The sequence below is a fragment of the Condylostylus longicornis genome, unplaced genomic scaffold (genome assembly GCF_029603195.1).
Source record: "Condylostylus longicornis isolate FDR11 unplaced genomic scaffold, ASM2960319v2 ptg000005l, whole genome shotgun sequence".
In the NCBI taxonomy this organism is placed as follows: domain Eukaryota; kingdom Metazoa; phylum Arthropoda; class Insecta; order Diptera; family Dolichopodidae; genus Condylostylus; species Condylostylus longicornis.
This window is the reverse complement of record NW_026577974.1, coordinates 6,412,839-6,435,764: the sequence shown is the minus strand read 5'-3', so window position 1 is coordinate 6,435,764 and position 22,926 is coordinate 6,412,839. Positions and strand designations below refer to the sequence as shown.

Sequence of the window (22,926 nt, the reverse complement as noted above, 5' to 3'; positions counted from 1 at the left end):
TTCCTAAAATAAGTTTAAACAGAATTTTTTTTCTACGAATGAAATCGTTAATGATTCAATAAAGAAAGTTAAAGTATACATATATGAAATATTGAGTTTGCATCACTATACAAATTATTAATTTTATTAAAATTATATTGAAAAACAAAAATATAAAAAAGTTATTATTTTTCTTCTTTATATTGTGAATTTGTGGTGAAAAATACAAAAAAATATTAAAGAAATAAAAAGTTTTAATATTCAGTAATTCTATCTATGAATGTATGTGTAGTGTTATCAGTGCATAGTTTATAAAGGTTAATCTTTTCAATATATAGAAGAGTTCAAATTGATTATTATGAAAAAAAATTATTTTTAGCCTATGGAAATAGTTCAAATACCTGGACTGTGAAGATTAAAATTTAAAAGCAAATTAATTTGGAAAATATATCTACATAAGATGCACCGTATATACTTTACACGTGCTTGCAACTGAAGTGCCAGAGGCTTAATGTACTTTGGTTTTTTTGGCGAAGTCAGAATTGTTTTGTACTCAGGATTTTAGTATAAAAATTGTAAGTCACTTATTTTTTAATATTTTATATAATCATATTTGAATTTTTCGGATATTGCATACAAAGCTTGGTTAGGTTTAAAGTAGGCCTCATGGTATAAGTAGTGTATCAAACCTAATTCTTTTTCCAATTCCATTTCAGGTCTTAACTTTTAAAACCCGAAAAAACCTTTTCATACATAATTTAATACCACACAATATTTGCGAAACTCTAAACATAAAGAGATTTTTTCGAATTATTTTTATTAATTTTCGATGGTGTCATAAAAATTGCTGAGGATATTTTCTTCATACGATAATTTTAACATTTTATAAGCAAAATAAGTGTGTCATGTACAATGTACTTATGTATATAATGCATGTTAAAATTGTTCTTAAATTACACCTATAGAGGCCATTTAAATTAAAATGCATACAAATGTGTCCTACTTGTAAAAGAATATCATTAATTTGTTTCCTCTGCTGAGAATTATTTTACGAGCATTTTTCCAAATTGTCTTTTAATGCGAGCTTTCATTCGAGCTACAAATTTCCGTACTTTGTGCATTTAAGAAATTTTTAAAAGAATTAACAAAAAAATATTTCAATAAATAAATTTTATTTTTATCTTATTATCATAACAAAATATCAGTGTATATTTTTCGCATATGAAATCAATATTTTTATGGAAAAATGATGGTACACCACTTAAAGAGCTTCAATTGAATTATAAATACATATAAAAACAATGTTTAATAAATTTAAAAAATAATAAAGTATATATTACTCATTTTGTATTAAAGTTCATGAAATAAATATTGAAATTTTTTCGGAAATTATGGTCAATAACAATGTTGTATGTTAATTTCCATATACACATGTTTATAGTTTTAATGTTCTTTTAAGGCAATTTTAGTCTTATATGCATTATTGTGCACGTATATAAAATTATGGCCACCCAGAGACAATAATATGTCGAAATATTATAATTGATTCAAGGATTGAAATTGTTCTTTATATTTAAGTTTATAAGTGTATAAGAGTTTTTTCCTTTTTTAATTCAGTGTATTATTTTTTTATTCTATAAGTACCTATATGAACAAAGAAAATATTATAATAATAACAATTAATATTAAATTATGAAAAATTATGAAAATTATATGGTACAATATTAAGTATTAAATTATATAAGTACTTATAATTTTAATACAAAAATTTATAGTTACGAGTATAATAATTATATGGTTTTCATGTTGTATATATACATAATATACAAATATATGCTGAAATTTATCTGAAAATATTAATTTTTATAATATTTTTTTAAAATGTTATGGGAATTAAGCTATATGTAGGTTAAGATATTAAATATTTTGTATTAAATAAATTTTTTTTTGCGGTTTCTTAAAGTCATAATAAAAAAAATTTCATACACTTATAAAAAATCTTTACTATACGTATTACATGAAATATTTTTAAGGAAAAATTAATGATATTTCTTCATATTGTTTTATTTAGTAGTTGTTTTATATTAATAATAAATTTGATTATACTTCAAATATAAGCTTAAAATTCAAAATCTAGAATTCGATTTCTCGAATATTGGCAGTTTATTGCATTAAAAATTAAATATTTTTTATATACATTGTCAAAAAATGTTGTTAAAAATTAAAAAATTAATTGTATTTCGTTTAATGTTAATAATTTCCTTAAAAGCAATAGGGTCGATGAAAGTCAAAAGTTAGACGACACAGTGATTTAAATATTTTAGTAAATTTTTTAAGGAGTTGACTTAAGAGTAAATTTACGAAAAAAGTTAGGTTTGGCAAGTAATTTTCATAAATTTTTTTCTTATATTTAGTGACTTTTGATACACTAATACTATGTTTTTTCGGAGAAAAACCACTTATTGTTCTGTTAATAATCTTAATCGTGACATAAGATATTATTGTCTTATAATAATTTTAATCGTGACATAAACAACTTTAAACATTATATAATAATTGTTTTTTTATTTAATTATTCTAAATCTAAAATTTTAAATAATAATATGTATTGTATATTTTCAAATATTATAATTAAGCTTTAGATTATTGACTTTTTATTTAAGTGATCAATTTTTATAGTAATGAATCACCAATTCATAAAACCTAAATAGCTCCTTTAAAATTTTTTGTGAATGTATAATAAAACTACTGTCTCACTTACCTCGGCACCGTTATAAACATTTTATCACCCCATACTTCTAATCCTAATGGTAAATTATTATCTTTTATATATTTTCCAGTTTTTATATAATGTTCCATTACATCACTATTTGGCCAATCATATTCCATAACATTCCAAGCAAAACGTTCTTCAAGTTTTTTTGCCATTGTTATAGCAAAAAATGCTAATAGTACAGTTATTGTTTTCATTTTTTTTTAAATTCTTTCACCGTTATTCTTTACCTAAATTTTTAATATTTTAATTTAAGTTTATAATTATAAATTTATAACGAACCGTCTATTCTAATGTACCGATTTCGACTGAATTAAAAATCCGATAAATTCACTAATATAAATACATTTTTTTTTGTGAAATGAAAAGCTTTTAATCTTTTTAAGCTTAGCTTTGAATTTGAAATAAAAAATAAAATATAAAATAATATGAGAGGAAAAAAAAAGTAAAGGTTGCCAATCCAGTTTTCTTAAATTTGAATTTTGTAAACTTGATTGTTTTAATCAACAACACGTTATTGTTGTATTTGTTTTGTTTTTGCTGCTGTTTTTGTGAATATATTTTGTATATGTACACATCATTAAGATTATAAATTTTTCAATTAACTTATAGAAAACTCCAATCGATAGTAGTCTAGTACTCTAATAGTTTGATTTGACTTAAGTAACTTTGATTTATTTGTAATAGCTTTTCAAGAATTGGTAATAATTTCAAATATTGTTATTGATGTTGTAACAGAATTTGTAATGAAATTTATGTTTGCTGTTATTTTGCTGCGGCTTAGCTTTTCTTCTTAAATTGTGTATAGCTGTGTATAATTAAGCCGGCTTATACTGGTTTGCTTTATCTACTTTAATGAAAATTGCTTTAATTTTTTATTGCCGCTTCAAAACCGCTTGGTTTGAATGTTTAAAGAAATTATTTTGCAATATTTTGTTTTAAACAGTGAAATAGATCAAATTACGGAGATTATATTGAATATTTTTATCAATTTCATTTAAATTTTAAATAGTTTAACAATAATTGAATGAATTAGGTTAATAAGCTAACAAATTATTTGAAGAATTGAATGCAATTGTGATTTTAAATAAAACAGAACTACATATGCAAACTAAATTAAAGCAATTAGTTTAAATTACAACTATATTATATAAAAGTTTATACTTTATTAATTTTGTTCATAATTTTCTGAAACTGGAATGAATTCACCGAAATTGGGTAGAAGCGCACACACTAACATTACGGGACATTCTATAACACGTTTGATATTTAAAAATTTTAGGCGTTTCGAGGAGATTTTTTCTATTTAAATTGAAAAGAGGGTTCCAACCAGGGAGAACGGAGTGGCCTTCGCATTAATTCACTTCTTGTATGTAGGCATCAAAAAATCCATGGCTTTCATTTTCACGCTTGGACTGAACATCTCGCCCTTTATTCAAGTGTGTTATGATTGTCTGTATTCTAGCTTACACTTCTGAATTTTTAACTGCTAATATTTTAAAATATTAAATAATATAATAAATTTCAAAATTTCTTGACATTTGTAATGGGTATTTTTAAGCGCAACTATACACTTTTAAACCATAACATTTCATTGTAAATAAAAGCAGTAATTATAGAATATTTTAAAGGGAATTTCCAAAACTACAAAAAATTAAAAATAAAAATATTTTAAAAATACCAATTATCATTTAATTATGATATTTTTGTTGACGTGATTCGACTTTTACATCTTAAGCTTTAAAAAGTTTTTTAATCTGTTTATTTTAATCTTCGATTTTTATTATAAAATATTTTCGATACATTACGTGCATAGATTTAAATAATTTTTTAACATTTTGGAACGGTCCTGTTATCCAGTATGTTACAACTCGGCGCATTGACGAATGTTATTTCTTTCTGTAATCATTTTCTGATGAAGATGGATATTAATATTTCTAAATTAATTAAGTTAATGAGTTATAACATTTTAATTTAAAATTAATCCGCGTCAATAGGATTTAAATTACATTTTTCTATAATCGGGCAGTTGTTTATTAGAGTTTCTATGAATTTCATTTCTAGATTTCGAAAAAATTATTATAATTTTTAAATGTTAAGCTGAATCACTGTTAAATATGAAAAATCAATTAATTTATTGTTGTTTTGGAAACAACTATCTTGAATTTAAATTTTTTGTTTATTTATCCGCATTGTATTCAAAACTTTTGTGTTATGACGTTAAAATATTGAAACAGTAATATAGTCTGAGAAATCTAAATTTTTGATAAAAATTAACCAATTGATTAGCATATTTTTCCAGTTTTATTTTTTTTTTATAAAATTGTTGTTTTCATAAATTTTTAGCTGTTTGTGACGTTCTCAAGTTATTCGGTAAATTACTGATAATTATACAAATTTGAATGGAAAGAAATTAAATATTTTTTTTTAAAAATCTATTTGGCCTGCCGTATAATTTGTATGTGATTTTTAAAATTAAAATTTCTCAGTTCTTCTGGTAGTTTCTGAGACTCGCTTTGTTTCGCGAGAGTTCAATTTGTTTTGCAATAATATCGGTTTTGTTTCCCAATAATTGAACTTGTTTCATAATATTTGAAGAAAGTAAAACAGATATTATTAAAATTCTCGACTAGACCTAATTGGTTCAAGTATATGTATTTTATTGTAAGTATACCAATAAAAAATAATTTTTCCCTATATAGCTAATAATAAATAAATATTTGTTTTAAGTATTCCAGTAATTTTGCTAATGGCGTTAAGTTTAAGATGTCAATGTTTTTAATTTTTAAAAAATTCGATATTATTTTTAGCCCGAATTGAAAAAATTTTTTTTGGGTTTTTTATTGTTTATATAATTTCTGGAATTATAATTTGGAATACATTTTATAGTATTTTCATAAAGAAAGTGGAATTTCCATAATAATATTATATTGAATGAGTTCAAATACCAACCACAAATTTTTTTTGGGAAATTTGATGACAAAAATTTATTTGTTTACATTTTAGTTATTTTAAAATTGCAATAATAAGTTGTTTATTTTAAGATTTGAATTCTCAAAAAAAACTAAATTATGAATAACAATTTTAGTTTAATTTCTGCTATAATTTCAATCTCGAGAGTTTTGTAATAAAGTGGGAAGTATCACAACACTTTTTTGAAAATGACAGAATTTCTTAGCGAAAAATTACGCTATTGTTGCATAATAGTGATTACTTTATTATTAAATTTATCATGGAACTACCGTAAATTAATGATGCTTCAAAATATATGGCAAGCTACTTACAAGTAAATAATATCGATGTTTTTTATAATAGCTTTTGATTTTGTATCTCTTTTAACTTTCTTTCAAAATTTATGCATATGTTAATTAGCGGTTTTGCTTATTTGGGTTTTGAAATTTTTTTGTATTGTATTTTATAAATTTTCGTATATAACAATTATAAATATTATGTAATATCTTTGTATATATTTATCACAAAAAAGTTGAAAACCAAAGTATTACTCGTAAGCAATTATTTCAGGCCAGAAAGCATTTATAAAATGAAAAGCATATATAATTTTTTGTGAACTAAACTATTACTTCAAAGCTAATATTTCACTTATTAATTACAAATTTATGGTATTTTATAAAAAAAAAATTAATTTTTAATTAAAAAAGTAATTAATTTTCAACGAAGAAAATAATTTTTTTTTTGCTTGTCAAATCATGTACAAAATTTAGTCAAAAAAGGAAGGCAAAAATAATTAAAAAGGAGCATAAACACGTTAAAATTTATAAAAAATGAATGCATACTGGTGCCCGAGCAGGAGAACAAAAAAATTTTGTGTTAATATTTTATGAGCAGAAGAAACAAAATTTTATATTACGCAATGTAATATTTATGTACTATGAGTTGTCGCATGAGTATGCTATACAATTTAGAATAAAATTTAGTTCGCCTTTTCGGGCGTCAGTACAAATAAAACTACAAATTATAGTCATTTTATTAAGGGTCTAGCTGAAGAATACCTACAATTAGTCTAAGTCGCAAGTTCTAAATATTTCGCATTACATTTGAAAAGTTTGATATTTAAAGTTCTAAGGTAAATATTATTTTATTCTTCTGCTTATTTTTATCAGATTTTAAAATTCATACAGCAATAAAATTGTCTGAAATAAACGCCCAATATATTAAAAACTTTTAATGGTCGAACATGTATTTTATAAAGCATGACAAATCGTTACGCAAAATAAACTCAGCTAAAGAAAATATTTTAGGATTTTTAATGATAATTTAAAAAAAAACAAGGGAAAAACAATTTTTCATTTAAAGCACCTACCAAATGGTTCTCTTATTAATATGTAATACTTGTCATTTAAAATGTTCCATTTCTAATTAAAATCTTTTCTGTATTAAAAAAATACAAAATCATAAAAAGTTACATTACCATCAACCACCAACCAAGTAAATGAAACTGAAATGGAAAATTTTTATATGAGAGAAATCTCGTTCAGCATGATTTCTTATTCATTTTTTATTTTTTTTTTATATTCTAAAATTAGTGTTATATAATATATAACATATTATATACGTACATACATTTGCTATCTAGGTACTAATTGAAAATTTTTTATTCTGTTATATATTGGAATGTTTTTATATGCATGTAGGATGACATGAATGGTCGACAGCATTTATAATTTATAAAATATTTATAAAAGAATATAAAAAAAAATATAAATTGGTTTTGCATTTAGTTAATTGCACGACTATGAAACGGAATAAGCATTCTATCCATTGAAAAAATAGTACTGGCGCCCGATCAGGGGAAAGTAAATTTACCTAAGTGGGGCAATATTTTACCGCAATTAATTTTTATTATTGAAAACTCTCTTATATTCTTCATCAGCACTGTTTGTAATAAAACAATATTGACAACTCTGATTACTACTCTTTTATATACTCTTACTCTTTTATACACCAATATACTCAATTCAATTTGGAGTAGATGGGAGTGTTATAGGTATGCGCTTAAAAAGAACGTGGTCCATGTTTAAATGCCGGTATAATTTTGGATGCTATATACATGTGCAATTTTAATTAGCTTTATTAAAAATCAGGACACCATGTACATTTTTGTAAAATTTTATATTTTTCGAAAAAATAAAAATTTATTTTCTCAATTTTAAGTACCCATTTCTTTACTTTATTATTTTGTTTCTTTTGGTTTTTGTTTTTGGTTTCCTTTGAATTTTAATGTTAAGCGGCTGTTATACTCCTGATATGCAAATCAATTTTGAAATTTATTTAATATTCTGAAAGTATATCCAGGAATAAAAAGAAAAGAAAAAAAAAACAGACAAAAACCGAAAGAAATAAAAATGATAGAAACGAAAAGTATAGGTAAACAAAAAATGAATTCAGATTGGATTTTAAAGGTTTTTAATTCCCAGCACTACTTGCATTATGCAAAATGAAAATGAACACTTTTTACATTTCTTCTTGGTTTTTACATTTTTCTGTTTCGTTCGTTCGTTTTTTTACTGTTACCTTCATTCATTCAGTATACAGTTAACTGTCATCTGAGAGATGCTTACTTATATCTACTGCTACAAGTTTTTTATTCCTTATTTTATACTGTTTTCTTTTTTTTCTCTCTTTTTTTAAATAGCTCATGCTCTGCATAATTTATTTTAAAATGTCCTAGAGACTTTGAGTTTGAAATGTAATCTGAATAGCTATAACATAATATAAAATGCATGGCTATAAATATTTGGAATAATAAAGCGAGAATACTTTTATAATTTTAAAATATTAAAAAAAAAAAACAGGAATAAAGAGAAATTGACGTAAAAACTTAAAAAGTAAAAGAAAAACGTAAAGTAAATGTACGCCATTTTGAGATTTTAAAATTGGTTAAAGAAGAAATTTTCGTTTATGGTAATTAAGTTTTATTATTTATTTATTGCTAGTGATTTAAAATGATAAAAAATTTGTTAAACCTTAGTTATTTTTGTAAATAATTTATAAAAAGTAAAAGTATAAAATATCAACTACATTGGATTAGGTGTGGCCTTTATTTTTTGAAGCATAAGTTTTGTAAGAACATTGAGTGTATAACAATGTTGTATTCCGATTTTTCAACTAAAATCCTGTTGTAACAAATTTTTTTAACTTTATGGTTTTCCATACTTGTAGCTCAAGCTTTGTTATTTGAAATATTTCCAAATCTTAAGTCTAATTGATATGAATAATTGTACGGTCATAATAAAGTAATTTTTCCTTTATAGAAATCTAGCCAAATTGTTCTGTCACTATGCATATCTGTTGGAAAATTCGAGAACTTGTAATACTTGTTTTCTTAGATTACGCATTTGATTTCTGTCGGTCTGTCCCAGCGACTAAGTGGATATTATTTCGTTTAGTTTATTAAATTTTCACGAATGAATATTCAGAAATTGCAAATAAATCGTTTATAAATCGTAGTTGTTGCTTCTGATTTTGATCTATTTTCCATACTGGATTAAATTTCAGGTTAACAAATTGCTTTTTGTAGAATTTCTAATACTCTGATTTAACTTAAATTAAAATGCACATATGATTGAGTGGTTGTTGTTGGACCTAAAATTTCTTTTGTAAATTTTACAATTTAAGTTTTGTTGTTTTATTATTTTGTTATTCTGTTTAATTTTTCTTAATTTTATCAGAAAACATGAAAACTTCATAAAATTTTGATGTTTCATAAAAATAATTTTACAGAAAATGGAATTACTAAGTTGGTTTTCTTCTCAAAATTCTATAAATTCATCAAAATTTTACTTACAATAAAAATTACATATGAGAGATTGAAGTATGTACTTTTATTTTATTGCCTTTTTTTTAAATATTGCATTTTATGTGTTATTGTACAGAACCTAGGTACAAATTTTACTTTTTAGGTATAATAAAATTCAAAAAATTTTAAATGAAATTGATGTTGCACTTGTATCCTTTTCCTGTAATTTTATTTTTCCCAGTAATTTTTTCTCTTCAAATTTGATATTTCAATGAATAATTAAGATATTAAATAAGACTTTTTAGTAGTACGTTAAATGCACATGCAATACTTAAGCAGAACATCATGCATTTCTCAAGAAGAAAGAAAAAGATAATTTTCAGTTTATATCAAAAAAAGAGAACAAAGACAAAGAAAATTATTTAAAAAAGAAAAAATTAAATTTTTCACATCAGTAAATTTTAAAATTTGTGGAAATTTTCAAAAAAAAAAATTAAATTTGACATTAAATGTTGAAAACTCATTTATGGTACCGAAAGTGCAATTATTACTCTGTTATGTAAGTGAAATATTTAGAAAATAGGTGCATGTATATATTTATGTATTATTTGTGACGCACATTTGAAAGTAATTATAAAACTTCATTTTTAATTAATAAATTAATCAAAAGAAGTGCTCAAAGAACTTTCAATATTGATAACACACTTTTATAATAAGAGGTTTTGAAAATTTTGACCATAAATTAAAAATTGTAAAAGTTAAATTTTGAAATGTTAAATGCAATGTAAAAGGGTCATGAAATAAAATTTTATGTCTAAAGTATTTGTAAATTCCAAAATATTGCATACTTTTAGGTATATAATTTATTTTACAATAATTTTGTGTGAAATTTTGTACAAGAACCGACGATAATAATGAATAATCTTCAATTAAATACAAAATTTTGTATATAATAATATAAAGTTGAGGTTAAGATTCTTTGGAAAGTTACCATATAAATATAAATATTTTAGTATATAGGACACATTCAATTTTATTTTTAAATATTGTTTTGCCTTTTGTTTCGGGAGGAAATTAATATGCCAAAAATTTTTCTGATTGAAAGTATGGCGATTTTATTGGTTGCATCCGTATTCAAAAATTAAAAGAGCAAAAATTAAATTTTTTTTAAATGAAAAATTCCATTTTGTAAAAGAATTTATGAAAAACGAATTTTTACAATTTTACATTCTTACACAATACGTTTTGTGAAAAATGTTATTTCAAATTGAAAATAATATTTTCTATTTTAAAAATTTTGTAACTTAGTATTATAATGACTATTAGGAAATACGTAATTCGAATATGAGAAAAATTGAAAATTATAGAAGAATTTAGAGAAGAAAGAACAAATGAAATTTAAAAGTAAATAAAAATAAAAGAATGAGCATGTAATGTTAACTAAGAGTACTTATTTTTTTTACAGAAAAAGAGAACAACAACTAATTCTTCAATATGCCGATGTAGTATTATATCTCAAAATTTACAATATTTCCTTCTCACTGAATTAACACTGAAGTATTCTCGAAAGTTTAAAATTTAATAAAGTATATAATGCAGTTAGAGTTTTTATTGAATTGTAAAAAAATTTTTATTCAAAAAGTATTTTCTATTAAAATCTTAAATTTAGATTACACACATTAAAACAAATTTGTTTGTAATGTAGTTTTGTACAAAGTAATAAAAACTGATTTGGAAGGAAATGAATATATTTTTGTATAAATTTTGTATATAATGTATAAAAGTTCTTAAATTGTAATATAAGTTGTCAAATGGAATTGATTTTCTCCAATTTTCTTTGGAGTATAAATAAACCGCTCTTGATCTGTATTTTTCGACATTCGACGAGGAATGATCTCGTTAATTGAGAAAGCTCTAGTTGTTTTAATATAATTAAGAGATATTCTTTCAATAAACATTGCGATTTTGATTTCTTTAATGGTCGCAATACAACTGACACCTGTTGCAAGTACTGAAGCAGAATGTGCATTCCTTGGTTCCGCCTCCATCTTTAGAGCAGTCATTCTTCTTTCACGTGATCGTATTTAATAGTGTGTATCATCCACCCTATTGTACTCCATTTTTAGCACTTTTCCAAAAATGTTTTGAAAAAAAGTGCTTATTAGTTTCACTCGTCCGTCTGTCCGTCCATCCGTCCATGGACACTTTTTTTGTTTACAAAATTTTTACACCCTTGAAGATAGAAAGCTGAAATTTAATATGTACATAGATCTTTACTAAAAACTTAATTTCGTAGAACAAAATTTTTACCTATCTCCCCCTCTCTAGAAGTTATACCCCCCCCAAAGCCCAAAAAATGGCCTTTTTTAACTATTTGTTGCAATGAAACCATAAGTATTTTTGAAATTTTGCAAACACAGAAAGGTAGTGGCTTGCTTCCCCTAGTACGGTATACTATAGTTAAACTTTAGAAAAACAAAATGGCCGTTCAAATTTACCGTTATCTAAAGTCCTTTTTTGCCACATTTTTTATTTCATTGAAATTTTAGGGGCTTTTAGACATTAACAAATAGTTTTGTTAGAAGAAAATTTTTTTCCATCTCTATCCCCTCTCAAGTTATCGCCCTTGAAATTTGTAAAATTTGAATTTTTGACACCTTATATTTCCGAAACCACAAGCTTTTTTAAATTTCTATAAACGCAAAAAACTAACGGTAAATTCCATGACATTAAAAAATATAATTATTTTTCTGAGCTCATACAATTAACCTTTAAAATCGAGTATTATTTAAACCCCACTTTATACTAATTTTTGCTTTATTTCAAAGACTGCATAAATCGTTCATCCTATATATATGCAATCCTAGAAATAGTATCGTATATGAATGAAAATATTTTTAATAGTGTGGTAGATATACATAGACTGTATTTAAAAGCAGAATTTTCATTTGTTGAAGGGAAAAGTGCTACAATACAAACCATTGGTTTGACCCAACTTTATTTTAAAATATTTTTAAATGTATTTCTTTTTTAATGGAAGTATTTTCCAAACAAATTTTTGTTAATTAGTATTTTTGTTAATAAAATTTTCGCACTAATTATTAAAAATTTAAAAATGAATTATGCAAAAGAAATTGATGATAAAAAACGAGTAAATTATCCGAACTCTTATAATGCATAATAGAACAATATAGTTACTCAATAAGTTTATAAAATCTGGAATATATCTATCTAATGATTTTTCCAAACTATGTTAAAGGTCAGAACAATAAATCAAAGCAAAAAATTATTTACTTATATAAAATATTTTTAGTTATTCAACCGTGATCAATCACTAAATGTTTTATGGAACTTTTTTTGAAGCATTTTCTTATATAAGTTAAAAACAATAGAATTTTACGTTATGCATAATGCTAGTAGCACTCCAGTACCATAGATGCACTTTTGTGAATAATAAATTATCCTTTAAACAAAAAACTATCGGACACTAAACTTTTTTTGTTTTTTATTAAGAAAAGAAAAAATCTTCACTTAAGTGATTTTCGTTTTTTTCTATATTTCGAGTTTTAAAATTAGAATTCGTGATGAAATTGCAAAAATTTTACATTTCAATTATTTTGAAAAATAAAAAAAAAATTTATTATTTTAAAAATTGAATATTAAATTTTTTTTTATTAACTTTTATGTTTAATGGATTCCCAATTATTTTATTGGCATGATAAATAAAATTCAATTCATAAAAATGTTGGAAAATTGAAATGAGATTTTCTATTGAAAATCTCATGTGCATATTTTTAAAATTTTCAAAATGGGTTTTTAATATATAAAAGGAAAAAAAAATTATTTTAATAGCAAATTTAATTGAATTTCGTACTATTTTTTTTTCAATGATTTTCAACTTTTCCTCCATTAAATATATGAAAGAAAGTTAAAAAAATCAGAATAAATGAAACTGATGTTATATAAATATGCTTATTCTCAGAAGATTCACTTAAAAGTTTAAATAATATAAAATATGAAAATTAGCTGTTCAGTAGTATGAAATGCTTTTGAATTTTAGGAAACATGTATTCGTGCCCACACGATTTCCTTTATTGAATTTTAGATAAAAACGAAGTTAACGAATTTAGAAATGGAATATGAAATTTTTTATTTTTAATACCTCAAACTTGTGTTTATGTGGAGTTCAACAAATTTAGTAAATTTCAGAAAGTATAATATTACAAGTATATAGAAGTTATAATTTTCGAACTCGGCAATTCACAGAAAATTTAGAGCTTTGATGGTACTCTTAATATTATAAGTTAATACTGTTGCTACCAGCGGTAATGTTCGTTCAATTTGGAGGTGATATTTTTAATGCTTTTAATGTGAAACAATTAATGGTTTGTTTTGGACATGAAGAGAACAAAATTCCCTATTATATTATTAGGATTAGTTTATTAGGATAGATTATAGCTAATCTGTCCTAATAACCTGATTTAGCCGGAACATTGATATCATGAGCTTAAACTTTAAGAAAAATTACTGAAGTAAATATGTGTAGCACAATTCTGAAACAAAACTGAATGGAGAATGGAGAAACGAAACATGACACAAACCAAAGGTAGTGTCATGTTTCCTTGCTGGAATCAAATACCATTCTTGCTTTCAACAATTTATGGAATTAATCGAACTTGGTAAATAGCACAAAGATGAGGATATTCAATGCCTATGTAAAATTTATACAATTTGCACGGTTGTACATATTTTACAGATCTGCACGGTTGTAAGGCATAGCGGGCGGAAACAGCGTTTATAAATAAGCCACAACCATATTTAAGTACATGCTTAAGAATAATATGTAGAATGTTCTAAAAGAAAAAAAGGGGAATGGCAAGGTCGCACATTAGAAAAGGCCGAATAATATCATAGCTGTTAGATTGAAATTCACGGGGAAAGTGGAAGGTGGATAGACTTTGTAACATGTGATGACGAAACACTCTTAAGGAGGCCGAATTAAATGGGAAATTGTATTCAGAAATAATGTTTTTACAGCCTAAAACAGAGTGCGATTCAGAGAATTTGTTGAAACTCTAAATGTGTGTCACAATTCTAAAACAAAATTACTATAATAGGGTGTAAAAGTTCTTTTCCTTAACGATAATATACATATTGTGTTTGTATCATCCTATTATAGTTACAGACCAGTTGAAATAGTGTATACATATATTTATAATTTATTACTCAATGGTTCAATATACGTTCTATACAATTTTATTTTCCTTTCCACATTACTATTATATCATAAGTGCGGTGATATCAAATCATAATGCCAATTCACCAAATAATGGACAATTATTTAAAAATAATTATTTATTTTTTTTTTCAACACTTTAAAATACACAGGAAGAGCATCAAAATTTCAATGATAAAATAAAGTACTTTTCAATAATCATCATAAATTTTCGTTTCATTAGTCATTTAATAATATGAAATTATTATTTCAAATTGAATGGTTAATAATAATAATCGAAACCTTGCCAATATATTGTAGTACTCAACTTAATATATTCAATAAAAATTCTTCATTAACATTTTTGCAAAATGTTTTTATCATTGTGAATAAAATTTATTGTTGTATGTAATATCAATAAAGTGTACATATGTGCATAAATCTCACAAAATGTCAAAATTGTGACTTTAATTAATTTCAATGTATAATTAATTATTAAAAGTGACAGCATTTTGTTTAAAGAGAATGTTAAAATTCAATTGCTTGTTATTTTTTTTTTTGTTTTCTGCATTTAATTATCGTCTCTCAATAGTCTCTCTTTAATTATATAGTGTATTCAGTTTCGAATAAACACACGTTTATGGTATGTTTTATGGTCATTATTGTTAGTTTGATTTTTGTTTTTAAACTTTCAATTAATTTAAATATTTTGTATTTTAAATACCTAGATATTTGACTCGGTATAAAAATTACAACAAATTCGTGCGGCTATATAATGTATATATTGTTGTTGAAACTTAATTCGTGAGTCGTGTTTTTTTCTAAATTTAAATAAAAATAAAGTTTGAGTATTGCTAGAAGAGTGTTGAAATTATAACAATATGAATTATTCAGTAATTAATGAAAAAAACATAAATCAATTTATTTATTATACTTTTCCTCATTGGTTTAATTAAATCAATTTACAACTCTTTTAAAATTGTTAATGTAAAATTTAATTTTGTAAACTTGTGCATATATTTAGTAATAAATTAATAGGCGAATTACCTGATGCATGATTCATTTTTATTATGTAAATTGCCATTATCAAATAGTCTCAGTTTGTTATTATGTCATAGAGGGATTAAAAAATAAATGTTATAGGATAGAATTTTTGGTTTTTTTTCTTATGCTGCTTTCTTTTTAATTCTTTTGTGAAGTCGAGCTTTGAATACTGCACTGAACATTTGATTAAAGAACAAAATTGTCGTTTCTTAAATTTTTGGTCATAGTTTCGGAACTTCTTTAGTTAAATTAAGCTCGGCAGAAAACTATTTTAGCTAATTTAAGAATGCCAGAAAACTATTTTAGCTTAGCTAAAATAGTTTTCTGGCTTTCTTCCCTTAAACACTTTTAGAAGACGTAAATTTTTCTTTTTACAAAATTTTCAAAATTTTCAAAATTATTAGACTTCGCCTTATGGGACACATGAAGTCAAAATTTTTCACATATATTTCATGTAATAACAAGTTGATTTTGTAGATATTCATTTTTTAATGTAATTATTTTAACATCAAAGAGGAGGCTGTTTAATTAATGAATTCTTATCAAATATTTCATATTTTTTATTAAAGTAAAATTAAAAATATGATCTTTCTTATTTGAATTTTTTATCATTTTATGTTTATCAAAAGAAACACAAAATACATGCAAAACAGGAACAAATCGAATATTTTAAAGATACTTTTATGGATTTAATAAAACAGAAAATTTTTCATTCTAAAAGATTTGTACTTTTGATTAGTAATAAAAAAAAAGGTATAAAACTAATGACTATAATTTGCAGATTTTTGTTCTTCCAATTAAATTAAAAACATGAAATATGTTTTACGAAAAAAAAGCAGTAGGAAAAATCACCGGAAAAAATATCTTTTGCTCTTGTTCCATCGATGACGATAAGTGAAATTTTATTATTGCGTATAGCTTTGTTTTATGAAAAACTCTGTAATAAGTTTGAACGTACGCATATTTTAGAAGACAGAGTGTTTTGAAATTATTTCTTAATTGCATTGAGGAATTCTAGTTTAGTGGTTTAAATCGCGGAATCGGTGCATAGGTCGCAAAGAGTCAAGGTCGAGGAATTAGTGTCGACAGTTCATAGCCAAAAAGTTTTAATTGAGAAATTGTGTTCGAGGATTTGAAGTTCAGAATTCGGAATCAAGAATTTTGTATCAAGTATTCAGAATCAAGAATTTACAGTGAAGTATTCGGAGTTGGGGAGTTATAATCAAACGGTCGCTGCTGAAATCAAGAAGCCGGAGTCAAAAAGTCGGAATCGAAGATTGAATATGAAATATAAAAACTGAAGTCGAAGTCGTAATCGTAAAATTTTTGAAACTGAGTTCACATCTCTTTATTGAATATGCTCTGAATTAAAACAAATTCTCGAATCAAAAATGAAAGTTGAGAAATGCAGAAGTAATGGGAATCGACAGTATCACAATGCCATCAATAAATTTCATTTTCTCTTTTAAAGACATCATAAAACATAAAAAGAAAAATATACATTCCCTTGTCTTCTTGACTGATTACCTTTAGTAATGTTATCTTTACTTTTGATCTTGAAGTACAATTTATTACTTTGAAAACAATATTTGGTCAACAATATATACACATGTTCATACACTAATTTGTATTCAAACAAAAATAGATACATGCATATTCATCAACTACTTAGCGTACACATGTACAAATTATTATTTTTCTCCTGAATGATTTCTTTTATATCAGAAACATAATTTTTTTCCTCATAATTCTTAATTTTTTTGTTTTCTTTATAATTCGATTCAATTTTGATGCTATATGAAAGTTGAAAGAAGAAATGTCAACAAAAAATTTTTTATTTTTTATTAAAGGTAAAATTAAAAAACATGACAACAATAATGAAAAGAAAAATAGAAAATAAAAAAATTAAAAAGGAAATGTAACCAAAATTCGCAATAACAAACGACATTCTACGACATCAACAACATCTAAAAAATTCAAAGAAGAAAATTCTTAAAGTTTTCTTATATCTTGCCCTATGCCAGAGTAGGAGAAAACGGGGAGAAAAAGATGAATTATAGAAAAAAAAAACAAAAATATAAAAAGTCAATAAACTGGAAAACTTGAAAAGAAAAGCTAAAAGTAATAAAAATGAAATGTTAAAGTATTTTTCAGTTTATATCCTTTGAATTTATGTTGTTTTTTTTTTCCAAAAAAAATAAAAAAAAAAATTAGGAAAATTCAAAAGGAATAAGTTTTCAAGCTCAATGTCTTTTGTATTTTTACGAGTATTACGAGTAAAAATGCGGAAAAGCAAAGGTATCTAAAGTTACAAAATGGTGTATTTATAGTTTTTCAAGTTAGTTTGTCATTTTATAGTCATTAAAAAAAAAAAAAAAATAGAATGTGATCTAAGTTTAAAGAATTCATTCTAGTAAGTCGACAGAGGTTGTTTAATGTTTGTTGAAGCTAGATTAAAACGTTTTCAGAACGAATTTTTTTTTTAGTAGCCTCGTATCCTTAATAACATGGTTTCAGGTTTCGCGGATTTGGACTACACACTGTTCGTTGGGAACTAAGACGAGAATTAGGAGGGAGACGGTCAGATTGCTGGACAAGTCTTGCAAATTTTGTGAAGATGGTGAAACCTCATCACACCTCCGCTCGTAGAAGAAGCGAAATACTGTGAATCTTTCGAATTTCGGGTCCTTGAGCTCATCAGAAGGGTGAATCTTAAATGGGTACTGTAAGAGTATGTCAGGCACTCAGGGAAGCTCACAATAAATCCTTACACGGAGTCGCCGTACACCTATACCCCAGTTGTACAAATTTACAATTTGCAATCAGTTTTCTATTGTTTTTCTTAGCATATATTTTTGAATAATTGCAGATGTCGAGTGTATTTTATAATGACTCGATCAGGATTTTAATCCTAAACCTTTTGATCAGAAAGGCTTCACCTCAAATGTACTGTTTTTTAAAACTTATTTTTCAAAATTGCTTTAAAATGATACTTTGTTAGTATAGGAAAAGCTTGTCATAAAACAAGCAATGAAACGTAATTTTATAAAATTATTTTGACTTCAAAGAATATACTGGAAGAGAATGGAAAAATCATAATAGAATTCTAACTTTTTGATACTACAGACCTCCGTTGTAAGTTATCAATGGAAAAATAAAAAGAATATCAGGAATAAAAAAAATTAATTTAAATCCTTTAACTGTTTAATCGGATTCACAAACAAAAAAAAATTATTTTATTTTTTTCAGCAATCAGTTAGTTTAATTTGATTCAAAAAACAAATATTAAGGAGCAGAAATCTTATTTGTGTTTTCATTTCATTTTATTTTGAAAAGTTATTGATATCATAATATATGACATCAAGGATATCAAATATTTCAAGGATGCTAAATAAATTTAAAAAATGTTATCCACTTGAACAGTTCATTTATGGAATATGTAAAATTTATTCCCATGCTTATTGAAATTTAAAGAGAAATGTCTACATTACAAGAAATTTAATAGATTTTTAAATATTTTATTATGACTGACCATACAATTGGTAACACTATTAAAATATTTACTGCATTTAATTGCATTTTGAATCCTGAGAGGTTGCTTTTTAGTTCTATTATGATTTTGCATTTGATTCAATTTACATTTTAATCTTATATGAAGATATTTAGGATTAAGTGTGGTTTAATGTAGTTCTAATTTCTTTTCTTAATTTTTAGTTCAATCATTTATTTGTGACACGCGAACTACTTATGCAGGAATCAAAACTTATTTCGTAGCCTATTTTCGTTGTTTCTTTGGTACTTTTAAATATTTAGGATGATTTGCAGGTTTTCCATAATTTGTCGGATATTTTCTTGCCCTTGATTTTTCTTCTATATATGATTTTTCTGATTGTGAAGTTGATTCTCATGAATTTAGATGTTGGGTTATTCGTGAAATATTCTCTAATTTTATTCTGTAATATTACCTCAACGAGTCCATAAAATAAAGTTATGTAGTTTCAGCTTCCATAAAAGACTTTGAGTTCTATATAAATAAGAAATTTTTCTAAATTAAAGAGGAAATTTCGCATTATTTTTTAAATAAAAATTCGATTGTTTGATTTTACCACGCTGGGGAATATATGCTTGTTTTTTTCGGAGAGTAAAAAAACGTTTGGAATGGTATATGAAATCGGTTAATTAGACACAAATAATAAAGAAAATTATAAAAATTATTAAATCAAATTACAAAAAATTAGAAGAAAAAAAGAAACAAATGTTTTAGTCATAAATACAGGCTCTTGATTTAGAAAAAAAAGAACGAAATGAAGTAGAAAAATGATGAAGCACGAAATATTTTTAACCAACCTACACAAAAGTTTTAATTAAAAGAAAAATTAAAAACATTAAAGGAAAAGAGCATTCTTTTGTGGTGTAAACATTAAAACGTGTTCCGTTAACTCTAAGGTATGTTTCTTACGAATAAATATTACAAGTAAATAGAAAAGGTTTACTCTTATATCATTTCTAATATTAAATTTCTTATTCAGAATCGAGTTTTATGTAAACGACAGCCATGAATACACATCTGTACGTTTATTGTTGAAGGCTGATGCTAGAGAGTTGCCGTTGATGACTTATTTTGGCGACATTTTATTTTTATTTGACAACCATGTTTTAGAACTTTCAACGTAGGATGTCTAAATAATCAAAAATAAAAGCAAATCTAGTAAAATTGTTATTTTCAGCAATTTTGAATCACTTTGATATCCTCTTAATATTCTTAAACTTAAAAAAAAATTTATGTAGGTTTTCTTTTTTATTCCCGCTGTGATTCAAAATGTGTTGGTATAACATTTTTTTTTATTTTCAATTAAAACTCTACCAATGATACTGTTATACAAAAAAGATAGAAACAAAAATGAAGCAGAATGACGAAAAAAAAATTAATAATTTTTTTTCTTGTTTTTACTTTTAATTTTAATTATAACCACCATATGTGCAAGAAGAGAAAGAACCATTCGTTGTTCTCCGTTTTAAAAAAACACAGTGATTTTTAACAACCACCCGCAAATAAAAATTCTTTTAATTGGAAGGAAAAAACAAATAAAGTGAACATACATTAGAAATGTTATGCTCTTCTCTCTATGTATTTTTTTTGCTCTCTTAAACATGCTTTGCCAAATTTATTCCCTAAATTTACGTTATTAGGTTACATATATTTTTTCATAAAAGCATGTAATTTTGCTATATTTACTTATTTACTATATATGTGTTGTATAATTATACTGAAATACATTTTTATGTTACAGGTTCTTCTCCGTCTTCTTAAGAGTGATCAAACCAATCATAAGGTATGTATAAATTTTTCTTTACAAAATATGTACTATAATTTTTTAAGATGAAATTCTTTGTCATTTCTTAGTGTCTCAAGAAGACAACGGAAGTAAGATCTCTGAAAGTAATGTAAAAGGCCCGTTATATCAGGGACCAATGGTCGACCTGGAGAACCTGTGTAAGGAACTGAAAGAAGAGATTTGCAAACTTAAGGCAGAAAATTTGAGGTTACTGGGACAGCAGAATGTAGTTTCAAATGGCACCGAGAAAGACAAAATAGTGTGCGAAACAGATGAAGAATAGAGGAATTAACCAAACCTCAAAGAAAGTTTAACGTGAACGTAAATATGATGAACAACGATCAACTAAAACTAAAGGTTAAAAATGAATATTGATAATTAACTAAAGCTGTTAATAGGGCCAAATTGGATTGGCATGCTTATGAAAATAAATTGATGAGGCCAATTAAAGTAACTGTCAGAAACTTACATCCATCATGTGAACCAGAGGGTAGGATAAAGGTTATCCATAGGGGATACAAAGGCGTGGATGTCATAAATAAAATTAAAAAAATAAAAGAAATGATGTAAATAATATTAAAAGTTGTCCCTTTTTATGTTGTTCTTGATCACATCGAAGACATAAATAAAATATATAAAATAGAATATCTTCAGCACATTATAGTAAGAGTTGAGCCTCTTAGAAATGATGGATTCGTCCTGCAATGCAAGAAATGCCAGAGGTTTGGTCATACACAAAGATTTTGCTAAAGCGAGGCTAAATGTGTTAATTGTTACCGAGGCTATACCTGCTAGTTACCGAGGTTGTTTAGTAGCTAAGGAATTACAAAAAAGATGAATGAAAAGGAATCGGCTTAAACGGGTTATGGGTAATCATGAAGGAACCTCAAGAACGATTAATGCTTTCACATCAAATAAGGTAAAAAATGGTGTTACATACTCGCAAATGGCATCCAAAATGGCAGAAATTGAGTAGATAAAAGACCAAAGAAAAGTGTGAATAATAAAGAAATATGTATTATAATTTATAATAATGACAATAATACAATGCAAAAACCTAATGAAATTGACTATAGCATAATTCAAATGATGCAAGACGTGCTACAAAGAATTCACGAAAGCTTAGTGAGACTCTATGGAAAATAGATACACGTTAACCCCGGAAACGATTTCAGCAAATAAAATAAGAAATGGTGCATGGAACGCTAATGCCGTTCTAAGTAGAAAGCATGAATTAGAGGTTTTTTCTTTAATCTAAAAATATCGACGTGTGGCTGTTGTTAGAAACCTACTTGGGGAGGACTTGGATGTACTGAGTTATAGATGCTACAGGGCATCTCATCCTAGTAGGAGATAATGCAGGGCATCTCATCCTAGTAGGAAGTAGTGCTATTTTAATTAAGAAAACCATAAAGCATGATGAGGAAGTCAAAATAGAGACTGAAGAGGCTCAGCTTGTTGTGGCTAGAAATCAGTCTACCAAGCAGTACTTCAATATTGGTTCAGTATATTGTCCCCCATATTTTATTGACTTTTTTATATCTAAAAGGATTTGGGCAAATTTTTAGAGGAGGAGGATTTTGATTTGAATTTCGATCACTCTGCTCTCATATTAACGCCTAGTGAGAAAATAATTAACAAACGGTGCATAACCACTGTAGTCAACAAAACCACGGATTGGGTAGGCTTCATGATGAGGCTAGACATATAAATCTTAATGCTCAACTGCAGATTAGAGATTAACTAGATTTTGAAGTGAAGGGTTTTTTCAAATTGATGCAGAAAGCCGCCTGAGAAAAAAAAGATTCTGTCAACTCAAACC

The 22,926-nt window shown here is 25.3% G+C and overlaps 1 protein-coding gene and 1 long non-coding RNA gene across 2 annotated transcripts in view; one reads left to right on the top strand and one right to left on the bottom strand.

Annotated features, from left to right (window-relative positions):
- Nucleotides 1-3,070, bottom strand: part of LOC129615379 (L-dopachrome tautomerase yellow-f2) — a 29,701-nt gene extending 26,631 nt beyond the window's left edge. The window contains exon 1 of the mRNA XM_055530549.1: nt 2,741-3,070. Coding sequence (XP_055386524.1) covers nt 2,741-2,949 — 209 coding nt within the window. The 5' untranslated portion in view covers nt 2,950-3,070. The remainder of the gene's footprint in view (nt 1-2,740) is intronic.
- Nucleotides 377-22,157, top strand: LOC129615387 (uncharacterized). The gene is made up of 3 exons (XR_008697450.1): nt 377-554; nt 21,060-21,101; nt 21,173-22,157. It is a non-coding gene; the product is annotated as an uncharacterized LOC129615387 (long non-coding RNA).
- Nucleotides 22,158-22,926: the final 769 nt, after the last annotated feature.